General features: G+C 41.3%; 1 protein-coding gene across 2 annotated transcripts in view; it reads right to left on the bottom strand.

Annotated features, from left to right (window-relative positions):
* Nucleotides 1–23148, bottom strand: part of kat6b (K(lysine) acetyltransferase 6B) — a 252441-nt gene that overhangs the window by 132853 nt on the left and 96440 nt on the right. For both annotated transcript variants that reach the window (XM_073025716.1, XM_073025715.1), the window contains exons 6-7: nt 13518–13650; nt 23–78 (exon numbers count right to left, since the gene is read on the bottom strand). In XM_073025716.1, coding sequence (XP_072881817.1) covers nt 23–78; nt 13518–13650 — 189 coding nt within the window. The remainder of the gene's footprint in view (nt 1–22; nt 79–13517; nt 13651–23148) is intronic.

The raw sequence follows: 23148 nt of genomic DNA on the forward strand, positions 1-23148 counted from the left end.
CGTTTAATCTTTTGACCCCTACCAGTTGACCCCCTTCCTGTGTCCACTGTTAAAGATCCTCCATCACTGTCTGCAGATCTGTGGAAAAGTGGAAAGTACACTGTCAATTGTATGAAGAACATACATTATTTGCAGGATTATATACAAAATTAGGACATTTATACAAGGGAGGAAAATAAATGGGAATATTAGATTTATGAATGCAAATTCATTAATTAATTATTAAATTGCATCTTCGTTTGATGCAACTAATCTTTGTTTTCCTAGATATTTTCTGCTCCACTTGTTTATCTTCCTCACTTCCAACCATTCACCATAGAGTGTAATAGAGCTACTAAATTGCAAAGGTCACTGGCAATGCAGTTAGCCATTATAACATGCAATAATATGCACAATTTGCTCTGCTCATCTAGCAAAAATTCAGAAATCATATTAGAAAATTGTACAAACAAAACTGCTTTATACTCAACAGTCTGTAGCATTGTGTGCTTTACCACACTGGCAGGCAGCAATGCTGCACACCCTACCTCAAAGAAACTTTATACAAGTAATTTAGTATCTCCCACTGGCAGGAAATTTATTAAACACAAAAAGCTAACTATTCCCACTGATACAATTGTTCACCATTCCTTGTATTTGGATTTTGCATTTACTCACCCATTAATCTTAGAATTTCCAAGTCACACTAAACATTAAATTATGAAATGATGCAAGTTTCTTATAAGTGCAATTGACTGTGATGCACTTGGTGTAAACTGGCAGATATTTACACTGTAGTGCTTGTAAGGATCTGCAATGAAATGGACCATTCTGAAAATTGGTAACTGGAAAAGATCAGAATCTGTAAATCATAAACACGAGAAAATCTGCAGTTGCTGGAAATCCAAAGCAACACACAAAATACTGGAAGAACTCAGCAGGTCAGGCAGCATCTAAGGAAATGAATAAACAGTCAACATTTCAGGCTGAGGCTCCTTTTTGGACTGAGAAGGAAGGGGGAAGATACCCGAATTCAAGGTGAGGGGAGGGGAAAGAGGCTAGCTGGAAGGTAATAAATGAAGCCAGCTAGGTGGGAAAGGTCTAGGGCTGGAGAAGAAAGAATCTGACAGGAGATAAGAGTGGACAATAGGAGGAGGAGGGGACCTGGGGCAGGTGGGTGGGGGGGAAGTAATAGATGGGTGAGAAATGGTAAAAGGTCAAAGTGGACAATAGAGGAAAGGGAGGGGGGGATTTTGTTCACCAGGAGAAACAGATATTCATATCAGATTGGAGTCTACCCAGACAGAATATAAGGTGTTGCTCCTCCGCCCTGAGGGTAACCTCATCTTGGAACAAGAGGAGGCCATGGATCAACACACTGGAATGGGAATGGGAATTGCAATTAAAATATTTCGCCATCAGCTAGTCCTGTTTGTGGCAGATGGTGCAGAGGTGCTTGACAAAATGGTTCCCAATTTACAACAGGTCCAATCAATGTAGAGGAAGCTGCATCAGGAGCTCCAGACACAATAAGCAACCCCAGCAGATTCACAAGTGAAGTGTTGCCTCACCTAGAAGGACAGGCAGGATCAAGGCTGCTTGCCGGAACAAGTGCCTAGAGGGAGATTAGTGGGAAGGGACAAATGGACAAGTGAATCGCGGAGGAAGCAATCCCTACGGAATGCAGAAGCAGAGGCGGGGAGTGAGAGTTGGGGAGGTAAAGATATATTTAGTGGTAGAGTCCCTTTGGAGATGGTGGAAATTGTGGAGGATAACGTGTTGGATGTGGAGGCTGATGGGGTGGTAGGTAAGGACAAGAGAGACTCTATCACTATTATGACAGTGGGAAGATGGGATACGTGCAGAAGTACGGGAAATGCAGGTGATGCGAGTGAGGGCAGCATCAATATTAGAGGGAGGGAAATCACTTTCTCTAAATGAGGAGATCATCTTGATTGATGTCCTGGAATGAAAAGACATATCTTGAGAATAGATGCGATGGAGGCGAAGAAATTAAGAAAAGGGAATACCATTTTACAGGAAATAGGATGGGAAGAGGAATAGTTGAGTTAACTATGGGGATCAGTAGGTTTATTAAAGATGTTGGTTGACAATTGTCTCCAGAGATGGAGACAGGTAGATCAAGAAAGGGGAGGGAAGTTGTCAGAGATGGCCCAAGTGAAAGCAAGAGCAGGGTGGAAAATGGAGGTGAAATTGATGAGCTCAGCATGAGTGCATGAAGCAGTGCCAATAGAGTCATCAATGTAGCAGAAAAAGAGTTGGGGAGTATAACCAGGGAAGGTTTCAAACATAGATCGTTCTACATAGCCAATGAAAAGGTAGGCAGATCTGGGCCTGTGAGTGTGCAATTTGAAGCTGAATGCAAATATCCTAGTTGTTCACTTTAATTATACTTTCAATAGACTCCCTTAGATGATATTTAACAGGATGATGCAGTTAGATTTTCAAAATCTGAATGTCTAAATTTGTATACTTCAATTACAATTAGTTAGGCTTTACAAAGTTTAATTAGTAAATCATATTAAATGCAGTTAATTACAAAATAAGGCAAAATGTTTACCATATCAAAGTTGGGAGCAATCTTTAAACTGGCATTGCTGAGATTAATCAAAGATAAAAAGATTAAAATGTTTTGCCAGAAGCATGGAGTGAAATCCAAACTACAGAATAGCTTTTTAATTTACCCAGTTCAGACTAGAATGATCTGAGTGGATTCATTCACAAGATACATCACGCAGAAAGATCGAAAAAGAGGAGCTGAAGAGATATTAAACATAGAACCTACAGCACAATACAGGCCCTCGGGCCCACAAAGTTGCGCCAAACATGTCCCTACCTTAGAAATGACTAGGCTTACCCATAGCCCTCTATTTTTCTGAGCTCCATATACCTGTCCAGGAGTCTTTTAAAAGACCCTATCGTATCCGCCTCACCCACCGTCGCCAGTAGCGCATCCCACGCACTCACCACTCTCTGTGTAAAAAAACTTATCCCTGATATCTCCTCTGTACCTGCTTCCAAGCACCTTAAAACTGTGCTCTCTCGTGCTAGCCATTTCAGCCCTAGGAAAAAGACTCTGACTATCCACTCGATCAATGCCCCCCATCATCTTATACACCTCTTTCAGGTCACCTCTCATCCTCTGTCACTCCAAGGAAAAAAGGCCAAGTTCACTCAACTTATTCTCATAAGGCATGTTCCCCAATCCAGGTAACAGCCTTGTAAATCTCCTCTGCACCCTTTCTATGGTTTCCACATCCTTCCTATAATGAGGCGACCGGAACTGAGCACAGTACTCCAAGTGCGGTCTGACCGGGGTCCTATATAGCTGCAACATTACCTCTCCGCTCTTAAACTCAATCCCACAACTGATGAAGGCCAATGCACCGCATGCTTTCTTAATCACAGAGTCAACCTGCGCAGCAGCCTTGAGTGTCCTATGGACTCTGATCCGAAGATCCCTCTGATTCTCCACACTGCCGAGAGTCTTACCATTAATACTATATTCTGTCATCATATTTGACCTACCAAAATGAACCACCTCACACTTATCTGGGTTGAACTCCATCTGCCACTTCTCAGCCCAGTTTTGCATCCTATTAATGTCCCACTGTAACCTCTGACAGCCCTCCACGCTATCCACGACACCTCCAACCTTTGTATCATCAGCAAACTTACTAACCCATCCCTCCACTTCCTCATCCAGGTCATTTATAAAAATCACGAAGAGTAAGGGTTCCAGAACAGATCCCTGAGGCACACCACAGGTCACTGACTTCCATGCAGAATATGACCCGTCTACAACCATTCTTTGCCTTCTGTGGGCAAGCCAGTTCAGCATCCACAAAGCAATGTTCTCTTGGATCCCATGCCTCCTTACTTTCTGAATAAGCCTTGCATGGGTAGTGATCTTTCAAAAATCAAGGATTCAGTGAGGCCTCATGAGGACTGGAAAATCACAAATATGACACCCCTGTTTAAGGAGGAACGGAGGCAAAATTATAGTTGGTTAGCCTGACCTTAGTGCTGAGGTCTTAAGAGTCCATCATAAAGGATGGAATTTCAGAGTACTTCAAGTACATAATAAAGAGAGGGTGAGGTCAGCACAGTTCTGTTAAGAGAAGAGCTTGCATGACAAATGTTAAAATACTTTGAGGTGGTAACAAGCAGGTTAGACAAAGGGGAGCTAGTGGATTTAGATTTTCAGAAGGCCTTTGACAAGGTGCTGTACGTGAGACTGCTAAACAAGGTAAGAGCCCAAGGTGTTACAAGACAGGGTACTAGCATAGACAGAAGTCTGGATGACTGGCAGAAGGAAAAGAGCAGGAATAAAGGGTCACTTTCAGGGTGGCTGTGGTGACAAGTGGAGTTATGCAGTGGTCAATGTTGGCTCCACAACTCTTCTCATTATACATTAATGATAAGGATGACAGAATTGATAACATTATGGCCAAGTTTGCAAACGATACAGGTGGAGGGACATGTAGTGTCGTAGAAGCACGGAGATTGCAGAAGGACATTGACAGTTTAGGAGAGTGAGCAAAGACATGGCAGAAAGGATGTAAAGCAGGGAAATATGAGGTAGGGAAAAGGTGCAGACTATTTTCTTATTGGGGAGAGACTTCGGAAATGGAAAGTGCAAAGGTTCTTGGAAGTCCTACTTCAGGATTCCCTTCAGGTTAATTTCAAGGTTGAGTTGGTAGTAAGGACAGTAAATGCAATGTTAGCATTCATTTCACAAGGATGAGAATATAAAGGCAAAGATTATAAAGCTTAGGCTTTATAAGGCATTAGTAGCAACTCACACAAAATGCTGGAGGAACTCAACAGACCAGAACTGATGAAGGGTCTCAGCATGAAATGTTGAATGTTTACACTTTTCCATAGATGCCTGGCCTGCTGAGTTCCTCCTGCATTTTGCATGTTGCTTGGATTTCCAGCATCTGCATATTTTCTCGTGTTTGTGTAAGGCATTAGCAAGACAGCATTTGGAATAATGTGAGTAATTTTAGGCCATGTATCCGAGGAATGATGTGCTGGCCCTGAAGAGGGTCCAGTCTTGATTTGTATACAGGTTTTCACTAACTTGATTGCATTTTTTGCTCTGTTAAGAATGCATGCATGAAAATGAATCTCAAGGTAGTATATAGTGACATATTTATTTTGATAATTTATCAAAGTTCAAATATTTTGAACTTTTGAAAGGCCTGGATAGAGTGGATGTGGAAACAATATTTCCATTAATAGGATTGGAGGGCATAGTCCAGATTAAAAGGCACATCCACTTAAAACTGAGATGAGAAATTTCTTCGGCCTGGTGAATCTGAAATTTGTTGCTACAGAATGCTGTGAAGGCCAGGTCATTTGGTGTATTTAAGGCAGAGATTGATAAACTCTAGGTAAGATTGGTAATGGAGTTAAGAACTATGGGGAGAAGATAGAAGAATGAGGTTGAAAAAAAGCAACCATGATTCAATGGTGAGCAGACACAAAGTTCAAAACTAATTTATTTATATATTGATATGCAGCGCGAAACAGGCCTTTCTGGCCCTTCAAGCCGCGCTGACCGACAAACCATGATTTAACCCTAGCTTAATCACAGAACAATTTACAATGACCAATTAACCTATTAACCAGAGCACCCAGAGAAAGCCCTCGCATTCCATGGGGTGAATGTACAGACTCCTTACAGATGATGTCAGAATTGAATTCCGAGCTCTGATGCACTGAGCTGAAATAACATTATGCTAACTGCTATGCTACCTTGGCATCCATTATCAAAGTACGTATGTGTCACCATATACTACCCTGTGATTCATGTACTTAAGATAATGCACAGTAGCTACAAAGAAACACAAAAGAGTCAATGAAAACTGCACACACCAAAGATGGCATACAACCAATGTGCAAAAGATAAACTATGCAAATACAAATAGAGAAAAAAAAACAAAATAATAATAATAAATGATAAATAAATAAGTCAATAAATATTGAGAACATGAGTTGTAGAGTCCTCAAAAGTGAGTCCATAGGTTGTGGAACCATTTCATTGTTGAGGTGAGTGAAGTTATTCCCTCAACTTGGGCTTCCAGTCAGGTAGAGGTATCAATTATAACCAGTGTTTCCATGACACACTCTATTTTAATCAGAGATAATATCTGGGCATATCTACTCCGGTGGTATTTATACCCTTGTAGTCATTCCTTCCTGATTGGTTACTCCCCAGCCAATCAGGTTTCGGCTCTCCCACCTTATTTACAATTGAATTCCAGTTCTTACTTAGAGCGAGACCTTCGTCTTTGTTTTTTTTTTACTTTAGTTTTATTTCAATGGCTTCCTTAACCAGGCACTCCCAAAAGCCATTGGTGTGGCACAGTAGTTTGGTGCTGTCAAAGTCAATCCTATGGCCATTGTGAATGCAATGTTCCACTACCGCCAATTTCTCTTAGTAACCCAAATGGATACTACACCTGTGCTCCTTGATGTGGGCTTCCACCACGCGTCCTGTCTGGCCAATACAGGGTGCTCCTCATTCACAGGGAGTCCTGTAAATGCCAGCTGACCTGAGTCCCAGCTCATCTTTGACCGGCATAAGCTGTGATTTGAGCTTCCTTATGGGTTTGTGGATGGTATTAATCCAGTATTTCTTCCAGATCCTGGCGATCCTTCCAGAAACCATGGAAATATAGGGACAAAAGGTGGTAGCGACAAGTTCCTTTTCATTGTTAGGTTTCTTGGTATTTCTGTTGGCCCTTTGAAAGGGCCCGATTGATTTTCTTCACCTTGTAGCTATTCTGTAGGAACGTCATTCATAATCGACTTAATTCCTTGGGAAACTTCCTGGGTCTGAAATCGTTTTCACATGGTTATTCAAAGTAGAAAGAACCACTCTATATTGGGAGGCATGACGGTGGCTGTTACTGAGGTACAAGTGAGTGGGTTTCCGATAGATGGCATGTCCAAGGCTATCATCTAGTTTTTGTCATATTAGAATGTCCAGGAACGGGAGGCAACCATTCTTCTCCATCTCCAATGTAAATTGGATGTACGACTGCAGGAAGACCAATCTGTCCTTAATGGGAACTCTTATGAACAGGAACGTCATGTTGAAACTGACCATTATGCCCTTCTGGTTCAGCTGGATGTTGGTTATTGTTTTAACGAAATCAGTCGAATTTGTGATGGGATGCTCATGGCCCCTAAGAAAGGAGGGCAGCAAGGTTGTTAAATGCTTAGTAAGGTAGTAAGTTAGAGAATCTATCCCACTGATGATAAGCCTCACCTGAGTAGAAGCCCAAGAAGAGTTTATTCATCATATATGCCAAGAAAGCACTAGATATTTTTATTCCCTCTAGTTCAAGAGCCTGATGGTTGGCTCAATGAACTAAATGCCATAGTTCCACTCTTATGGTCTTATGGAAACGGAGGACAGACACAAAGGAATCAAGTAATAGCCACTATCGAATGAAGAAAACCATAGTAAATTTAAATCTTCTTGCATGAAATTAACGTGTATGGACTTGCAAGTTTTAATTAGTATCAGTGTACTGTTTGGGAATGAAGGACATGAAGGCATACTTCCAAAATTAGAGTCACAGAGTAACTGAACCTTCAAAGGAAATTACAAGCAAAAATCTATTTCAGGCAGGGAAAGCGGGATTTGCCTTTTTCCATGTTCTATACATTAAAGACGGTGATTATTCTGTTTAATTAATCTACTATAGTCGTTTGATGGATTATTTCTTATTTATAGAATACCAATAACTATGATTACCATGTAACATGATTTACAGGTTTGAGAATTAGAGAACAAGAAATCCTGCTTGTTGCAACAAACAAGCTGTTTAACTTAAGCTGACTGACCTTGGTTCATTTGTACAGATTATATTCTTTGTTATACCATGTAAGGTAATAAAAATAAAAACATTATTGAACACGTTACACTACAAACACAAAAGAATCTCAACTACCTTTTCAGACTAGAAATATTTAAGAAATAGTCATGAATCAAAAATATCATGACAAAACATTTCATGTGGGTGAATTATCATGACTTCTGCCAATGAAAAAGGTAAGTCAAAGTTCTCTCTTTCCAAAACAACTGAGTCTCAACTTCCAATCTGCCCATATTCCATTCCATGCTACTTTATATGTGCTTGTCAAACTTGTCTTCACTGGCGCACATCATCTTTTCCCTTTAACACTTAAATAGTCATCCATTCTCTTTGAAACATTGCATACTCTATTCTTCATCTCTGGTGATTTATACTCAACCATTCTCCATGGACCCACTGATGATAGAAAAAACATCAGCCCCCTTGGACAACCATTCCCATGGACCAATGGTGACATAAACAGCAGTCCTGTTGGACAACCATTCCCCATAGACCCACTGGTGACAAAAACACCAGACCCCTTGGACAGTCTTGTTTTTTTTTAAAAAAATGTCTTTTCAAAACCCATTTTTTCAGCCAATCACTACTAATATTTTTCACTCCAAGCCTTTGTTTCTTCATAAATTTATTACAGGAACACATGGATATATCAAACATTCATCTGACTTAGTAATAATTAATCTACTGAAACATTGTCTTTGCAGATGAGTAGCTCTAAACAGCATTTATTTATTTACTCATTTAGAGATAGAGCAATGAAAAGGCCTTCCCAGCCGCACCACCCAGCAACCAATGACAACTCCGATATAACCCTAACGTAACCATGGGACAGTTTATAATTATCAATTACCTACCCGATACATCTTTGGACTGTGGAAGGGAACTGGACAATTCAGAGAAAACTAGTTATTAGGTAGCCACAATACTCACTCTTAGAAGTTTTTAATGGCTCCAAGCTGTTGAAGGCTGTCATACTTCATAGTGAATTTTTCTAGAAATTCACCCAAAGACAGAAGCCAAATTAGGCCATTCAGTCTATTGAGTCTGTTTCACCATTTGATCATGGCTGATTTATTATCCCTCTGAACCCCATTCTCCTACCTACTTTTTGTAACCATTGATGCCCTGACTAATCAAGAATCTATCAACCTTTACTTTAAATTCCACCTATTTACTCAAGTTATGTGAAACCTGAAGGTTCATAAAACAAAATGTTTATATTGAATTTGGAATTCAGTTTAGTTGAAGAGAGGATCATTCTGATTAATTTGCTGTAGCCTATGTGCATAATAGCAAAGATGTTTCCCTGAAGAAATGAGCAATGAAGAGTGAAGGAATGGATATTGGTACAGTATTTGCTTCAACTACAAAAGGTCAACATCCATCAACTTTGACATTAAATTTTATTTTAAGTCCTTCTGCACAGAGTGATTGAAGTCAGTTCTTGAACACTGGAAAAGCTGGCTGCATCAATACTTTACTGAAAAGGTACCAAGACTTTTGAGGATCTGAATTACAAAAAAGATCTTTCAATACTGCAAGACTCTAGAAATACATTAAACCAAAAAAAAATTTAATTCAAGATTTGGGTGCCCACCACAAACCAGGATAATTTTTCACCCAAGAAAAATGCAAACAGAAAATTATGGTAAACTCATGAGGTCCAGAGCCTTCGACTTATTCATGCATAGTGATGTAGCAACAGGAGCTAATCACAGGAAACAGGCTAAAGGAGTTTTGGGTAGAGTTGTACTCTGCAAGATCTGAAATGGTGAGAGTGTACTACTTATAGGAGAGAGACAGACATAACTTTATTGATCCCGAGGGAAATTGGGTTTCGTTACAGCCGCACCAACCAAGAATAGTGAAGAAATATAGCAATATAAAACCATAAATAATTAAATAATAATAAGTTAATCATGCCCAGTGGAAATAAGTCCAGGACTAGCCTATTGGCTCAGGGTGTCTGACACTCCTAGGGAGGAGTTGTAAAGTCTGATGGCCACAGGTAGGAATGATGCTCAGTGTTACATCTCGATGGAATGAGTCTCTGGCTGAATGTACTCCTGTGCCTAACCAGTACATTATGGAGTGGATGGGAGTCATTATCCAAGATGGCATGCAACTTGGACAGCATCCTCTTTTCAGACACCACCGTCAGAGAGTCTAGTTCCACCCCCACAACATCACTGGCCTTACAAATGAGTTTGTTGATTCTGTTGGTGTCTGCTACCCTCAGCCTGCTGCCCCAGCACATAACAGCAAACATGATAGCACTGGCCACCACAACCTCGTAGAACATCCTCAGCATCGTCCGGCAGATGTTAAAGGACCTCAGTCTCCTCAGGAAATAGAGACGGCTCTGACCCTTCTTGTAGACAGCCTCAGTGTTCTTTGACCAGTCCAGTTTATTGTCCATTCATATCCCCAGGTACTTGTAATCCTCCAACATTAAGTTCCACAACTAATATACTTGAAAAATCCGCAACATAAACAACAAAGGTATTAGGTTTGAACCTCAGTTATGTTCATTGATCCAGGTGGGTTTGATGACTGGCCATTCTGTGAGGGCTGGCCTGTATTATTCAAAAACATCCTGTTGGAAAACCTGTCAAGTAGCAAAAGGATCAGGTCCTGTTGCATAACAATGATTCTGATCAAACAAATGTATCAAAACCTGACTAAATAATGAATGCAAATAAGGTAAAGAGTACAAGCTGAAATAAGAGGAGGCCATAGTTAAAACCATCCACTGTTGGTCTGACCAATCAGTCTCTGTGCTACAGGACTGCTTTGATGACACCAACTGGAATGTCTTCCATGATGAGGATGTCTCCAAGTTCACAGATGGGGTCACAAGTTACATCCAGAAGTGCATTGAGGCTGCTGTCCCCCAGAAATAGGTCAGGGTCTATCTAACCCAGAAATCCTGGAACAGTTTTGTGTGAGCAGCGCTTACCGCGCGACACAGAGATTACGTTGTCGGTGACCAACAGGAACTTAAGAAATGCAGCTGCAATCTGCACAAAGTCATCAAGGCAGCGAAACAACAAAACAGGGACAAGATTCAGGCACAACTCTCCACCAACAACAAACACAGATTATGGCACACCATCACAGACTTCAAAGCTAAACGCAGTTAAGTTTCCAACATCTCTGCCTCTCTCCCAGATCAGCTAAATCTTTTTTATGCTCGATTCAATGTTGCCAATACTGAGTCCCTGCACAGAGCTGCTGATGCGACCTGCAGCTTGGTCATCCAAGGCCAAAGTACAGAAGTGTTTCCAACGAATGGACAGTTATAAGGCTGCGGGACCGGATGGCATCCCAGGGCAGGTACTCAGGATATGCACGGCACAACTGGCAGGTGTGTTTATAGACACTTTTAATCTCTTCCTTTCGCAAAGTAGAGTGCCCTCCTGCTTCAAAATATCCACCATTGTTCCTGTACCCAAAAAGATCAAGGTAACATGCCTGAATGATTGGCGTCCTGTCACACTCACCTCAATAATAAGCAAATGCTTTGAGAGTCTGGTCAAGGACTACATCTGCAGCATGCTACCACCCACACTGGACCCCCTACAATTTGCCCACCGACACAACTGTTCAACAGATGGCGCCATAGCCACAGCTCTACGCATCATCCTTACACATCTGGAGAAGAAAGATGCTTATGTGAGAATGCTGTTCTTGGACTACAGTTCAGCATTCAACACTGCAGTTCCCTCCAGGCTCGACAAGAAACTCAATGACCTCAGCCGTCACCCTGCTTTGTGTAGCTGGATCCTGGACTTCCTGTCAGATTGTCGGCTGGTGGTAAGAGTGGGCTCCCTCACCTCTGCTCCTCTGACCTTCAGGGGTGTGTCCCAAGCCCTCTCCTTTTTTCTCTGTATACCCATGATTGCGTTGCCACTCACAGCTCCAATCTGCTAATTAAATTTGCTGATGTCACTACACTGATTGCTCTAATCTCAAATAATAATAAGGCAGCCTACATAGAAGTCATCACCCTGAGACAGTGGTGTCAAGAAAACAACCTCTCCCTCAATGTCACAAAAACAAAGGAGCTGATTGTGGATTACAAGACGAATGGAGATGGGTTAATCCCTATTGACATCAATGGATCTGGGGTTGAGAGAGTGAACAGCTTTATGTTCCTCGGCACAAACAACACCGAGAATCTCACGTGGTCTTTACATACTGGCTGTGTGGTGAAAAGGCACAATAGCACTTCTTGCACTTCAGATGGTTGAAGAAGTTTGGTATGGGCCCCCAAATCCTAAAACTTTCTACAGGGGCACAGTTGAGAGCAACCTGACTGGCTGCATCACTGTCTGGTATGGGAACTGTACTCCCCTCAATTACAGGACTCTGCAGAGAGTGGTGTGGACAGCCCAGCGCATCTGTAGATGTGAACTTCCCACTATTCAGGACATTTACAAAGACAGGTGTGTAAAAAGGGCCCGAAGGATCATTGGGGACCCGGGTCACCCCAACCACAAACTGTTCCAGCTGCTACCATCCGGGAAATGGTAACGGGCTCCGGGACAGCTTCTTCCACCAGACCATCAGACTGATTAATTCATGCTGACACAACTGTATTTCTATGTTATATTGACTGTCCTGTTGTACATACACTTTATCATACATCACTATAAATTGCACATTGTACATTTAGAGACATAATGTAAAGATTTTCACTCGTGTATATGAAGGATGTAAATAATAAACTCAAATCAATTAAAATGTGGGTATATCAGAGGAAACTGAAAAGTACATATTATAGAGAAAGAAAGAAAACAATACAGTTAGACACATAAATACAAGAGATTCTGCAGATGCTGGAAATCCAGAGTAATGCACACAAAATGCTGGAGGAATTCAGCAGGTCATGCAGAATCTATTGAAAAGGATAAACAGTCAATGCTTCGGGCTGAGACCCCTCATTTACACCTTATTGTCTACCTTCACTGCACTTCCTCTCTAACTGTTACACTTTATTCTGCATCCTGTTTTGCCCTGTACTACCTCAGCGCATTCTGTAATGATTTGATCTGTATGAAGAGAATGCAGGACAAACTTTTCACTGTATCTTTCTACATGTGACAATAACAAAACAAATTCTAATTCTGCATCAACAACTAAGTGCTTTAATAATAAAATTCCCCAAGTCGACAGTATTCAAAAATCTACAACAATGCTGTTAAAGCATCACTATTACAGAATTCCTTGGAAACTGTAATGATGGAAAGCATCAAGCTTAGTAGATAAATCGCATTTATCTCATGACAGAGTAATGACATATTTTAATCCTATGTTACCATTATTCCTGAATCTTTATCTTCATGTATGGTTTAATGAGAGACTTCAGTAATGAGATAAGACATTTTGCTGCTGTTTAATGTTTATTGATAATTCTGAGAACAGTTGTTTACTGAAGGTGCAGCATTCATTAAAAAAAACTAACATTTCCTGTGTTTTGACCCCCTCTGAACTAAAGTAACAGCATTTTATGAGGAATTAACAATTATATGGAAATATGAAACATACTTCATTAAAATAGTGCAAAGTAATTTTTCTTTAATTATTGGTTATACGTTCCGAAGAAAAGGATAAACATACATGGTTCTTTGCTTTAGTTTATTTTTGGGACGTCCTAGTGGTTTTGCATAACGACGTTTGATCTGAGCAGCTTTCTCATGTAGTAACTTTCTTCCCCTTTTCTTTGGCCGGCAGATTTGACAAATCCACATTCCTGTTGTAAAGAATACAGCCATGAGCTTTCTTGTAAGTTTCAAAATCTATGCTGCATACAAGATTTGTATTTACAGAGAGGTGTATGAGAAATATATTGGACAGGTTATTGCTTGCAACTAAAATATCAGTTAGAAACATACCGAATTTAACAATGATTACATTTGCATTTTACATAATTTACGGTAAGAATCTAATTCAAGAAGCAATCATTAAACAATACTGTATACAGAGATCAACATACCTGTCTCTTTCACAACCCACTGCAGTAGTTCATATGTTTATCAATGGAACTTGCATCAATAAGAGATGACTTTTATCAAACTCAATTTGTTGAGAAGTCTAACAGCAATGATGCTGCTTGACTTGCTGAGTTCCTGCAGCATTTTGTGTGTTGCTCAAGATTTCCAGCATCTGCTGTATCTCTTGTGTGTATGCTGTTGAGTAGTCTAGATTTTTAGTTACGAAATAATTAAAATATGTATCTTTGAATAATAATGAATTGACCAAGTGAAGTCTGGAAACGGACCACAACACCAAGAAGCAAAATGAAATGGAGATGAATGCTAAAGGACTGCAGCTGGAAGTGAACTCACCTGAACAGTAAGTGATAAATTTTCTTTTCCAATCCTAATATATAATATCTATTCACTAGATGCTGAAGATTCCAACTCTTATAAGACCATAAGGCATAGGAGCAGAAATAGGCCATCTGGTTCATCAAGTCAGCTCCGCCATTCAATCATGGCTGATCCTTATTTTTCTCCTTCTCAACCCCAGTTCCCAGCTTTCTCCCTGTAACCTTTGATGCCATGTCCAATCAAGAACCTTGCAATCTCTGCCTTAAATACACCCGATGACTGAGCCTCCACAGCTCCCTATACCGTATATTCCGGAGTATAAGCCGACCCCCCCCATTTTCAAGGTTAAAAAAGTGCCTTTTTCATGTTACCTTTGTACAAGCCGACCCCTTCTGTAGAGGTTTTTGATTTAACCAGAAAAGATCACAAGATCTCACATGTCTGTACTCAGCTTTGCCAGATCTGGAACCGGGAAATTCTGTGAACCAGTATCTGCTAAGAAAACAGGCCTACACATTGTAGAGCATTATAAGTGAATTCTTAATAAATAAATCAGGGAGGGAAATCTTGGATTAGGTCTCCAATGGTAAAGAATCCTCAGAATTGTAACCCCCGCGAAACCATTTAGCGCCCATCGTAATCTCATTAAAACATAACATGGGGAGGCGGGATCAGTACATCTACTCAGTATTGAGTTTGCGACCGCCATGTACAAAAGATTAAAACGAATGTGATATGATGCTGGCTTCAGGCTGAAGGTTGTTGATTTTGCTAAAGGAACGAATAATTCTGCAGCTGCTAAGAAGTTTAGTGTAAACGAGAGAGAGACAATAGACAATAGACAGTAGGTGCAGGAGTAGGCCATTCGGCCCTTCTAGCCAGCACCGCCATTCACTGTGATCATGGCTGATCATACACAATCAGTACCCCGTTCCTGCCCTCTCCCTATATTCCTTGACCCCACTATCTATAAGAGCTCTATCTAACTCTGTCTTGAATGCATCCAGAGACTTGGCCTCCACTGCCTTCTGGGGCAGAGCATTCCACATATCCACCACTCTCCGGGTGAAAAAGTTTTTCCGCATCTCTGTTCTAAATGGCCTACCCCTTATTCTTAAACTGTGGCCTCTAGTTCTGGACTCACCCATCAGCGGGAACATGCTTCCTGCCTCCAGTGTGTCCAATCCCTTAATTATCTTATATGTTTCAATCAGATCTCCTCTCATCCTTCTAAATTCCAGTGTATACAAGCCCAGTCGTTCCAATCTTTCAACATATGACAGTCCCGCCATTCCGGGAATTAACCTTGTGAACCTACGCTGCACTCCCTCAATAGCAAGAATGTCCTTCCTCAAATTTGGAGACCAAAACTGCACACAATACTCCAGGTGGGGTCTCACCAGGGCCCTGTACAGCTGCAGAAGGACCTCTTTACTCCTATACTCAATTCCTCTTGTTATAGGAATTCCTCTTGCCATTAGCTTTCTTCACTGCCTGCTGTACCTGCATGCTTGCTTTTATTGACTGATGTACAAGAACACCTAGATCTCGTTGTACTTCCCCTTTTCCTAACTTGACTCCATTTAGATAGTAATCTGCCTTCCTGTTCTTGCCACCAAAGTGGATAACCTCACATTTATCCACATTAAACTGCATCTGCCATACATTTGCCCACTCACCCAACCTGTCCAAGTCACCCTGCATTCTCATAACATCTTCCTGACATTTCACACTGCCACCCAGCTTTGTGTCATTGGCAAATTTGCTAATGTTACTTTTAATCCCTTTATCTAAATCATTAATGTATATTGTAAATAGCTGCTGTCCCAGCACCGAACCTTGCCGTACCCCACTGGTCACAGCCTGCCATTCCGAGAGAGAGAGTGGAGAAAGGCAGAGAACACGCTGAGGGAAATTCCAAAACAAAATGTGCAAACCATGGGAAAACATGCCAGTGGCCAGAACTGGAACAAAAAGTTTTATAGTGGGTGAATCACCAGTGATCGTCAGGATACATTGTTACCAGAGAAATGATTCGAGTTCAAGTGTTGAAATGGGACGAAAAACACCGTGAGGTCAGTGAAAATTCAAAGCTACACGAAGTTGGTGCACCTGATTTATGACTAGACATGATCTTTTGTTGAGACAAAAAACAAAGATTGCTCAGAAAATTCCCGCGGGGTGTTGTGCACGTTCAAGAACGCTGCTGGATGGACAAAGCTGGTTGCTTGAAGTGGGTTAGAGGTGTGGCGTCGACGTCCCGAAGGTTTCGGGAAAGAAATGTCGCTATTTGTCTGGGATGTCTTCAAAGTGCACTTGTCAGGTGAGACAAAAGCAGCACTGAAGGCTGAAAATACAGACATTGTGCTCCAGCCACTAGATGTGAGTTTAAACAAATCATTCAAAGAATTCATGTGACGACAGTGGAACGAATTTTACTCAAAAACAGCCAATAAATACGACCTGTCTTCCATGTATTCGTTTTTCCAAAGTTGGCACCCTGTGTATAAGCCAACCCCCTAATTTTAGGACCAAAATTTAGGGCCAAATTCTCGGCTTATACACTGGAATTTACAGTAGCAATAAATTCCACAGCTTCACCACCCTTTGGCTGAAGAAATTTCTCTGCATCTGTTTTAAAAGGGCACCCCTCTATCCTGAGGCTGTGCCCTCTTGTCCTAGACTCTCCCACCATGGGAAACATCCTTTCCACATCTACTCTGTCTAGGCCTTTCAACATTTGAGAGGTTTCAATGAGATCTCCCCTCAACCTTCTGAATTCCAGAGAGTACAGACTCAGAGCCATCAAATGTTCCTCGTATGATAAACAATTCTCTCATTTTTGTCAGAATCAGAATCAGGTTTATTATCACCGGCATGTGACGTGAAATTTGTTAACTTAGCAGCAGCAGTTCAATGCAATACATAATCTAGCAGAGAAAGAAAAGACATAATAATAAATAATAAAACATAATAATAAACAAGTAAATCAATTACATATATTGAATAGATTATTAAAAAAGTGCAAAAACAGAATTACTGTATATTAAAAAAAAAGTGAGGTAGTGTCCACAGCTTCAATGTCCATTTAGGAATCAGATGGCAAAGGGGAAGAAGCTGTTCCTGAATCGCTGAGTGTGTGCCTTCAGGCTTCTGTATCCCCTACCTGATGGTAACAGTGAGAAAAGGGCATGCCCTGGGTGCTGGAGGTCTTTAATAATGGACGCTGCCTTTCTGAGACACCACTCCCTAAAGATTTCCTGGGTACTTTGTAAGCTAGTGCCCAAGATGGAGCTGACTAGATTTACAACCCTCTGCAGCTTCTTTCGGTCCTGTGCAGTAGCCCCTCCATACCAGACAGTGATGCAGTCTGTCAGAACGCCCTCCACAGTACAATTATAGAAGTTTTTGAGTGTATTTGTTGACATGCCACAATCGCTTCAAATTCCTAATAAAGTATAGCCACTGTTTTGCCTTCTTTATGACTACATCAATATGTTGGGACCAGGTTAGATCCTCAGAGATCTTGAGACCCAGGAACTTGAAGCTGCTCACTCTCTCCACTTCTGATCCCTCCATGAGGATTGGCATGTGTTCCTTCGTCTTACCCTTCCTGAAGTCTACAATCAGCTCTTTTGTCTTACAGATGTTGAGTGCCAGGTTGTTGCTGCGGCACCATTCCACTAGTTGGCATATCTCACTCCTGTACACCCTTTCGTCACCACCTGAGATTCTACCATCAATGATTGTATTATCAGCAAATTTATAGATGGTATTTGAGCTATGCCTAGCCACACAGTCATGTGTATACAGATATTATTATCAATCCGCACAGACTGTGGTCTTCCAGTTAGGAAGTCAAGGATCCAATTACAGAGGGAGGTACAGAGGCCCAGGTTCTGCAACTTCTCAATCAGGACTGTGGGAATGATAGTATTAAATGCTGAGCTATAGTCAATGAACAGCATCCTGATGTAGGAGTTTGTGTTGTCTAGGTGGTCTAAAGCGTGTGAAGAGCCATGGAGATTGCATCTGCCGCTGACCTATTGTGACGATAGGCAAACTGCAATGGGTCCAGGTCCTTGCTGAGGCAGGAGTTCAGTCTAGTCATAACCAACCACTCAAAGCATTTCATCACTGTCGATGTGAGTGCTACTGGACAATAGTAGTTAAGGCAGCCCACATTATTCTTCTTTGGCACTGGTATAATTGCTGCCTTTTTGAAGCAAGTGGGAACTTCTGCCCATAGCAGTGAGAGATAGTGTTTTTTGCTTTTTTTTGTTGCCATATGTGCAATTTGTATATTCCTTTGCATGTGGGGGAGGTATGGTTTGAAGCTTTTATTTGAACAGGTTCCATGGTTTACTTTGTTTTGTGGGGAAGACTAATCTCAGGGTTGTATACTGTGAACATGCTTTGGTAATAAAGGTACTTTGAATCTTTTAAAGTAGCCAGTGAGCTAGATCACATGGAAGCTAAAGGAATTCTTTTCAAGTCTGAGTAGGTCCCATGGGCACACCAGTGGATCCAATAGCCAAGAATGGGTCTGTCAGGATTTGTAAACAAGAGAAAATCTGCAGATGCTGGAAATCCAAGCAAAAAAAAACACACACACACTCTCTCTAACTCCCCCCATAAACACTCATCAAGTGCTTTAGCCTTTAAGTATTTTTTTTTTGGAGCAGCGTCTACACCTACACTCCAGCAGAAAGCTATGGACTAGGTGCTGCAAGGATGTCCAGGCACTCAGTGTTACCAGTAAGGATAATAAAGATCATCTCCAAAATGTCAAGACAGTGTTAAAAAGACTAGAAGATTATGAGCTCAACAAGTGTGAATTCTTTAAACCAAGCATCACTTACTGTGATCACCTCAATGATGCAGAAGATTTACACAAGTGTGCTGAGAAAATTCAAGCGGTGGTGGATGCCCCAAGGCTAAAGGGCATATCATAGTTGCAGTCCTTTTTAGGATTTGTCAATTAAAGTAACAAGCTCTTGCCAAACCTTGCCACTGTGCTCCATCTCTTGAACTCATTACTGCAGATTGGGAAGAAAAGGCAATGGACAAAGCAGTGTATGGTGGTTTCCCCAAAGGCAATAGAAATGGTGACATCAGACACTGTACTCACACATCATAATCCAAATCGTCCAGTGAAGCTTGCCTGTGACACGCTGCCTTATGGTATAGGTGCAGTCATGTCACATGAGTGATGGAAGTCAACGCCCCATTGTCTTTGCAGCATGTTCACTTACTGCTGCAGAGAAAAATTAGGCAGATTGACAGAAAGGCCTCCAGTCTAATGAGGAGTATAAAACATTTCAACAAGTACTTGTATGGAACACAGTTTACCCTCATTATTGATCATCAACCACTTATGTCCATTTTCAACTAACAGCAGCAGTACAAATGCAGAGTTGGGCCCTGATCCTTGGAGGACACAATTACAAGATTGAAATCAAGAGGATAACTAATCATGGAAATGCTGAAGTATTGTCCGTTTACCCTTGGTAAAGGAAATATCAGAAAAGTTTACTAGAAAGGACACTCTACTTGACATATTCGCCCTACACAAATCAAAAGTCTCCCTGTTACGGCAGAATTATTCCAAAGAAAAAAACAGAGAAGACCCCACACTATCTTAGGCTTACACGGCCACCCAAAATGGCTGGAATGTGCAGCAGAAACACCAGTTCTCCCATTTTTACCAGCGTTGGGATGAACCTGCCCTGGGAGGTTGGCTTTTGTGGGGATTACGAGTTGTACCATCCATGCTGAGAGCTAAAGTGTTGGAGCAGCTACCTGCCGATCATCTAGGCTTGGTTAAAATGAAAGTGTTGGCTCTAAGCTTTGTCTAGTGGCCTGGGATAGATGAGAAGATCGAGCAGTCTGCCATGCACTGTTTGGGATGCCAACATGTCCAGAAGATGCCAAGAGCAGCACACCTTCATCCCTGGGAATGGCTGCATTGCCTTAGCAGAGGATTCATGTAAATTTTACCAGACGACTCATGGACACAAATTTCTTGGTAGTAGTGGATGCAGCTACAAAGTGGGCAGAAGTGTTCCCAATAGCCTCCACTACAGCCTCACACACAGTTGATGAGTTGAGAAGCCTCTTCTCAAGATTTGGTGTTCCAGAAAACTTTAGTCAGTGACAATGGACCACAGTTTGTTATGAACAGTTTCAATCATTCCTAAAAATGAATGGAATAAGACATATTACATCCGCACCATACCACCCAGCTACAAATGGTTTGGCAGAAAGGTATGTCCAGTCTAAAGAATGCACTGCGAGCAATGTCAGAGCACACTGCACTGACACTGAATCATAATCTCACCAATTTCCACCTTGCATATTACAATGGAGCACACTCCACACCAGCTCAACAGCTATGCTGCTTGTCATCCCTTGCGATCACACTTGGATCTCCTCAAACCCAATCTCAGAAGGAGTATGCAGGATACAGAGCTGAGACAAATTGAAGGCTGATCAAACAAGGAAGTTCCATGTTTCACTGCTGGACAAGCAGTCCTAGCGAAGGTCTACAGAGATGATCAAAAGTGTGCACCTGGAAAGATTAAGGACAGAACTGGACCACTTTCCAATACAGTGAAATTGCATCTGATAACATCTGGAGAGGACACATCGATCAGCTAAGGAGAGTAGAATCAATTGTTAGAGAAAAAAAAGGTGCGTATCACTGTCAGAAACACTTCCTGCAGTCTCAGAGTTAACTCCTGCAATCACCATAGAGGATGCCCCAGAACCTGAGATTGTTTCACAGTCACATACACAAAATGCAAGATGAACTCAGCAGGCCAGGCAGCATCTAGAAAAAGAGTACAATCGACATTTCAATCTGAAACTATTCCTAGATGCTACCTGGCCTACTGAGTTCTTCCAGCGTTTTGTGTGTATTGCTCAGATTTCCAGCATCTGCAGATGTTCTTTTGTATGTGATTATATCACAGCCACAAGTCTAACCTGCCAAGCAGCAATCCTCCTTGCCAGGAAAGACAAGAGTAAGAAAGCCTCCAGAGCGATTAAATCTTTAGGCCTGAATGGGATAATTTAAAATTTACTATGCTGTGGATGTCTGTATATAGTATTCTGTATACAGTTGGCCCTCCTTATCTGCGGATTTCGCATGCGCCAATTCAACCAACCGCGAATCGCGAAAACCCGGAAGTGCTCTTCCAGCACTTGTTGTTCAAGCATGTACAGACTTTTTCTTGTCATTATTCCCTAAACAATGCAGTATAACAACTATTTTACATAGCAATTACATTGTATTAGGTATTATATGTAATCTAGAGATGATTTAAAGTATACAGGAGGAAGTACGTAGGTTATCATGGATCGGGATCGGAAAAAAAATCGGAAGTTCTCTTACTAAGCAAGTCAGAACAGGTACATCCGGTATTATTTAGCGTCAGTTAGTCAAACGTTTGTCTTAGTATATAGTATATATTTTACCTTACTATGCATATAAAACACTTAAGAACGTATGTTTCAGCTCTGGGCTCGGGAACAGAAGTTCCCGAGTTCGATCTAGCGACAGATAACTCCCGAGTGCGCTCTGCACCATGCCAGGTTGATGTGGAGGATCAAAAACCCAAAACCCCAAAACCCAATAATTAAACCACTGCGTTGCTTAGTAATAATTGTAGCTTTCATCGGGGCAGAGTCTTTCTCACTTTATCCTTTAAAATTGTTCCGATCGTTGACTGGTGTAGCCTAATGCTTTTCCAATGAATGATGGCGTATTACGTCTTTCTGATCGCTTTATTATTTCCACTTTATTTTCAATCATGATCATGATTATTTTCCTGAACAGAAACACTGCGGATTCAGAGTCCTGCCGCCGGTTCCTAATGTCCACCGCACTGAGACAGGTTAAGTAAGGTCTGGGGTTCCGCTGGGTCCTAAGATTCACCTCATTGAGACACGTTGAATAAGGGACTTGAGCATCCGTGAATTTTGGTATCCGCGGGGGGGGTCCGAGAACCAATCCCTTGTGGATAAGGAGGCCGATTGTATATAGTTGAGATGCATTGTCTATTGAGTTTATAGCTAAGCAGGGAGGCGTTTTGTGCATTTAATATTTCAGTAATATTTAAGTAATTTTGTAAATATATTTGATTAAGCATTCTCATTCATTTAAATAATTCATTATGGGTTATATATAAAAATACTCAAATTGCATATGTTATGACACCACCACATGATACATGTGCATCTCGCTAAAGAACAAAACTAAGACCTGTTTTCCTGGGCTTCCACTTTTCCTTTATATTAGTTTTATGTTTTACAGTTACAAAACGTAACAGATATCCGCCTCAATCTTCTAAACTCCAATAAGTATAGGCCTAGAGCCATCAAACACTCTTCATACACTAACCCTTTCATTCTCATGAACTCCCTCTGCATTCAATCTGCCAGCTTTCCCCATTTTCCTAATCTGTTCCAGTCCTTCTGCAGACTCCCTGCTTTAAGACTATCTGCCCCTCCACCTACCTTCATATCATCTGTAAACTTGGCCACCAAGCCATCAATTCCTTTATCCGAATCACTGACATATAATGGTGAAAAGAAGTGGTCCTAACACCGACCACCGAAGAACACCACTAGTCACTGGCAGCTAGTCAGAAAAGGCCCCCTTTATTCCCACATTCTTTGTCTCCTGCTATCTTCAATCTTCTATCCATGCTAGAATTTTTCCTGGAATACCACGGGCACTTACCTTTGTCATGGGAAAACCTAGTTGAAACAGGGTCCAGAATAGACCCTATGAACTGTGCTGCTATTAAGAGAGAGTAGGGAGACGTCCAGAGCAATGAGAGAGAGAGAGACAGACAGACAGACAGACAGAAACTGCTTGAAAGATTGATGTTATGGTTTCGCTGCCAGCTTGT

This window comes from Hemitrygon akajei, chromosome 21, assembly GCF_048418815.1.
Source record: "Hemitrygon akajei chromosome 21, sHemAka1.3, whole genome shotgun sequence".
Taxonomy (NCBI): domain Eukaryota; kingdom Metazoa; phylum Chordata; class Chondrichthyes; order Myliobatiformes; family Dasyatidae; genus Hemitrygon; species Hemitrygon akajei.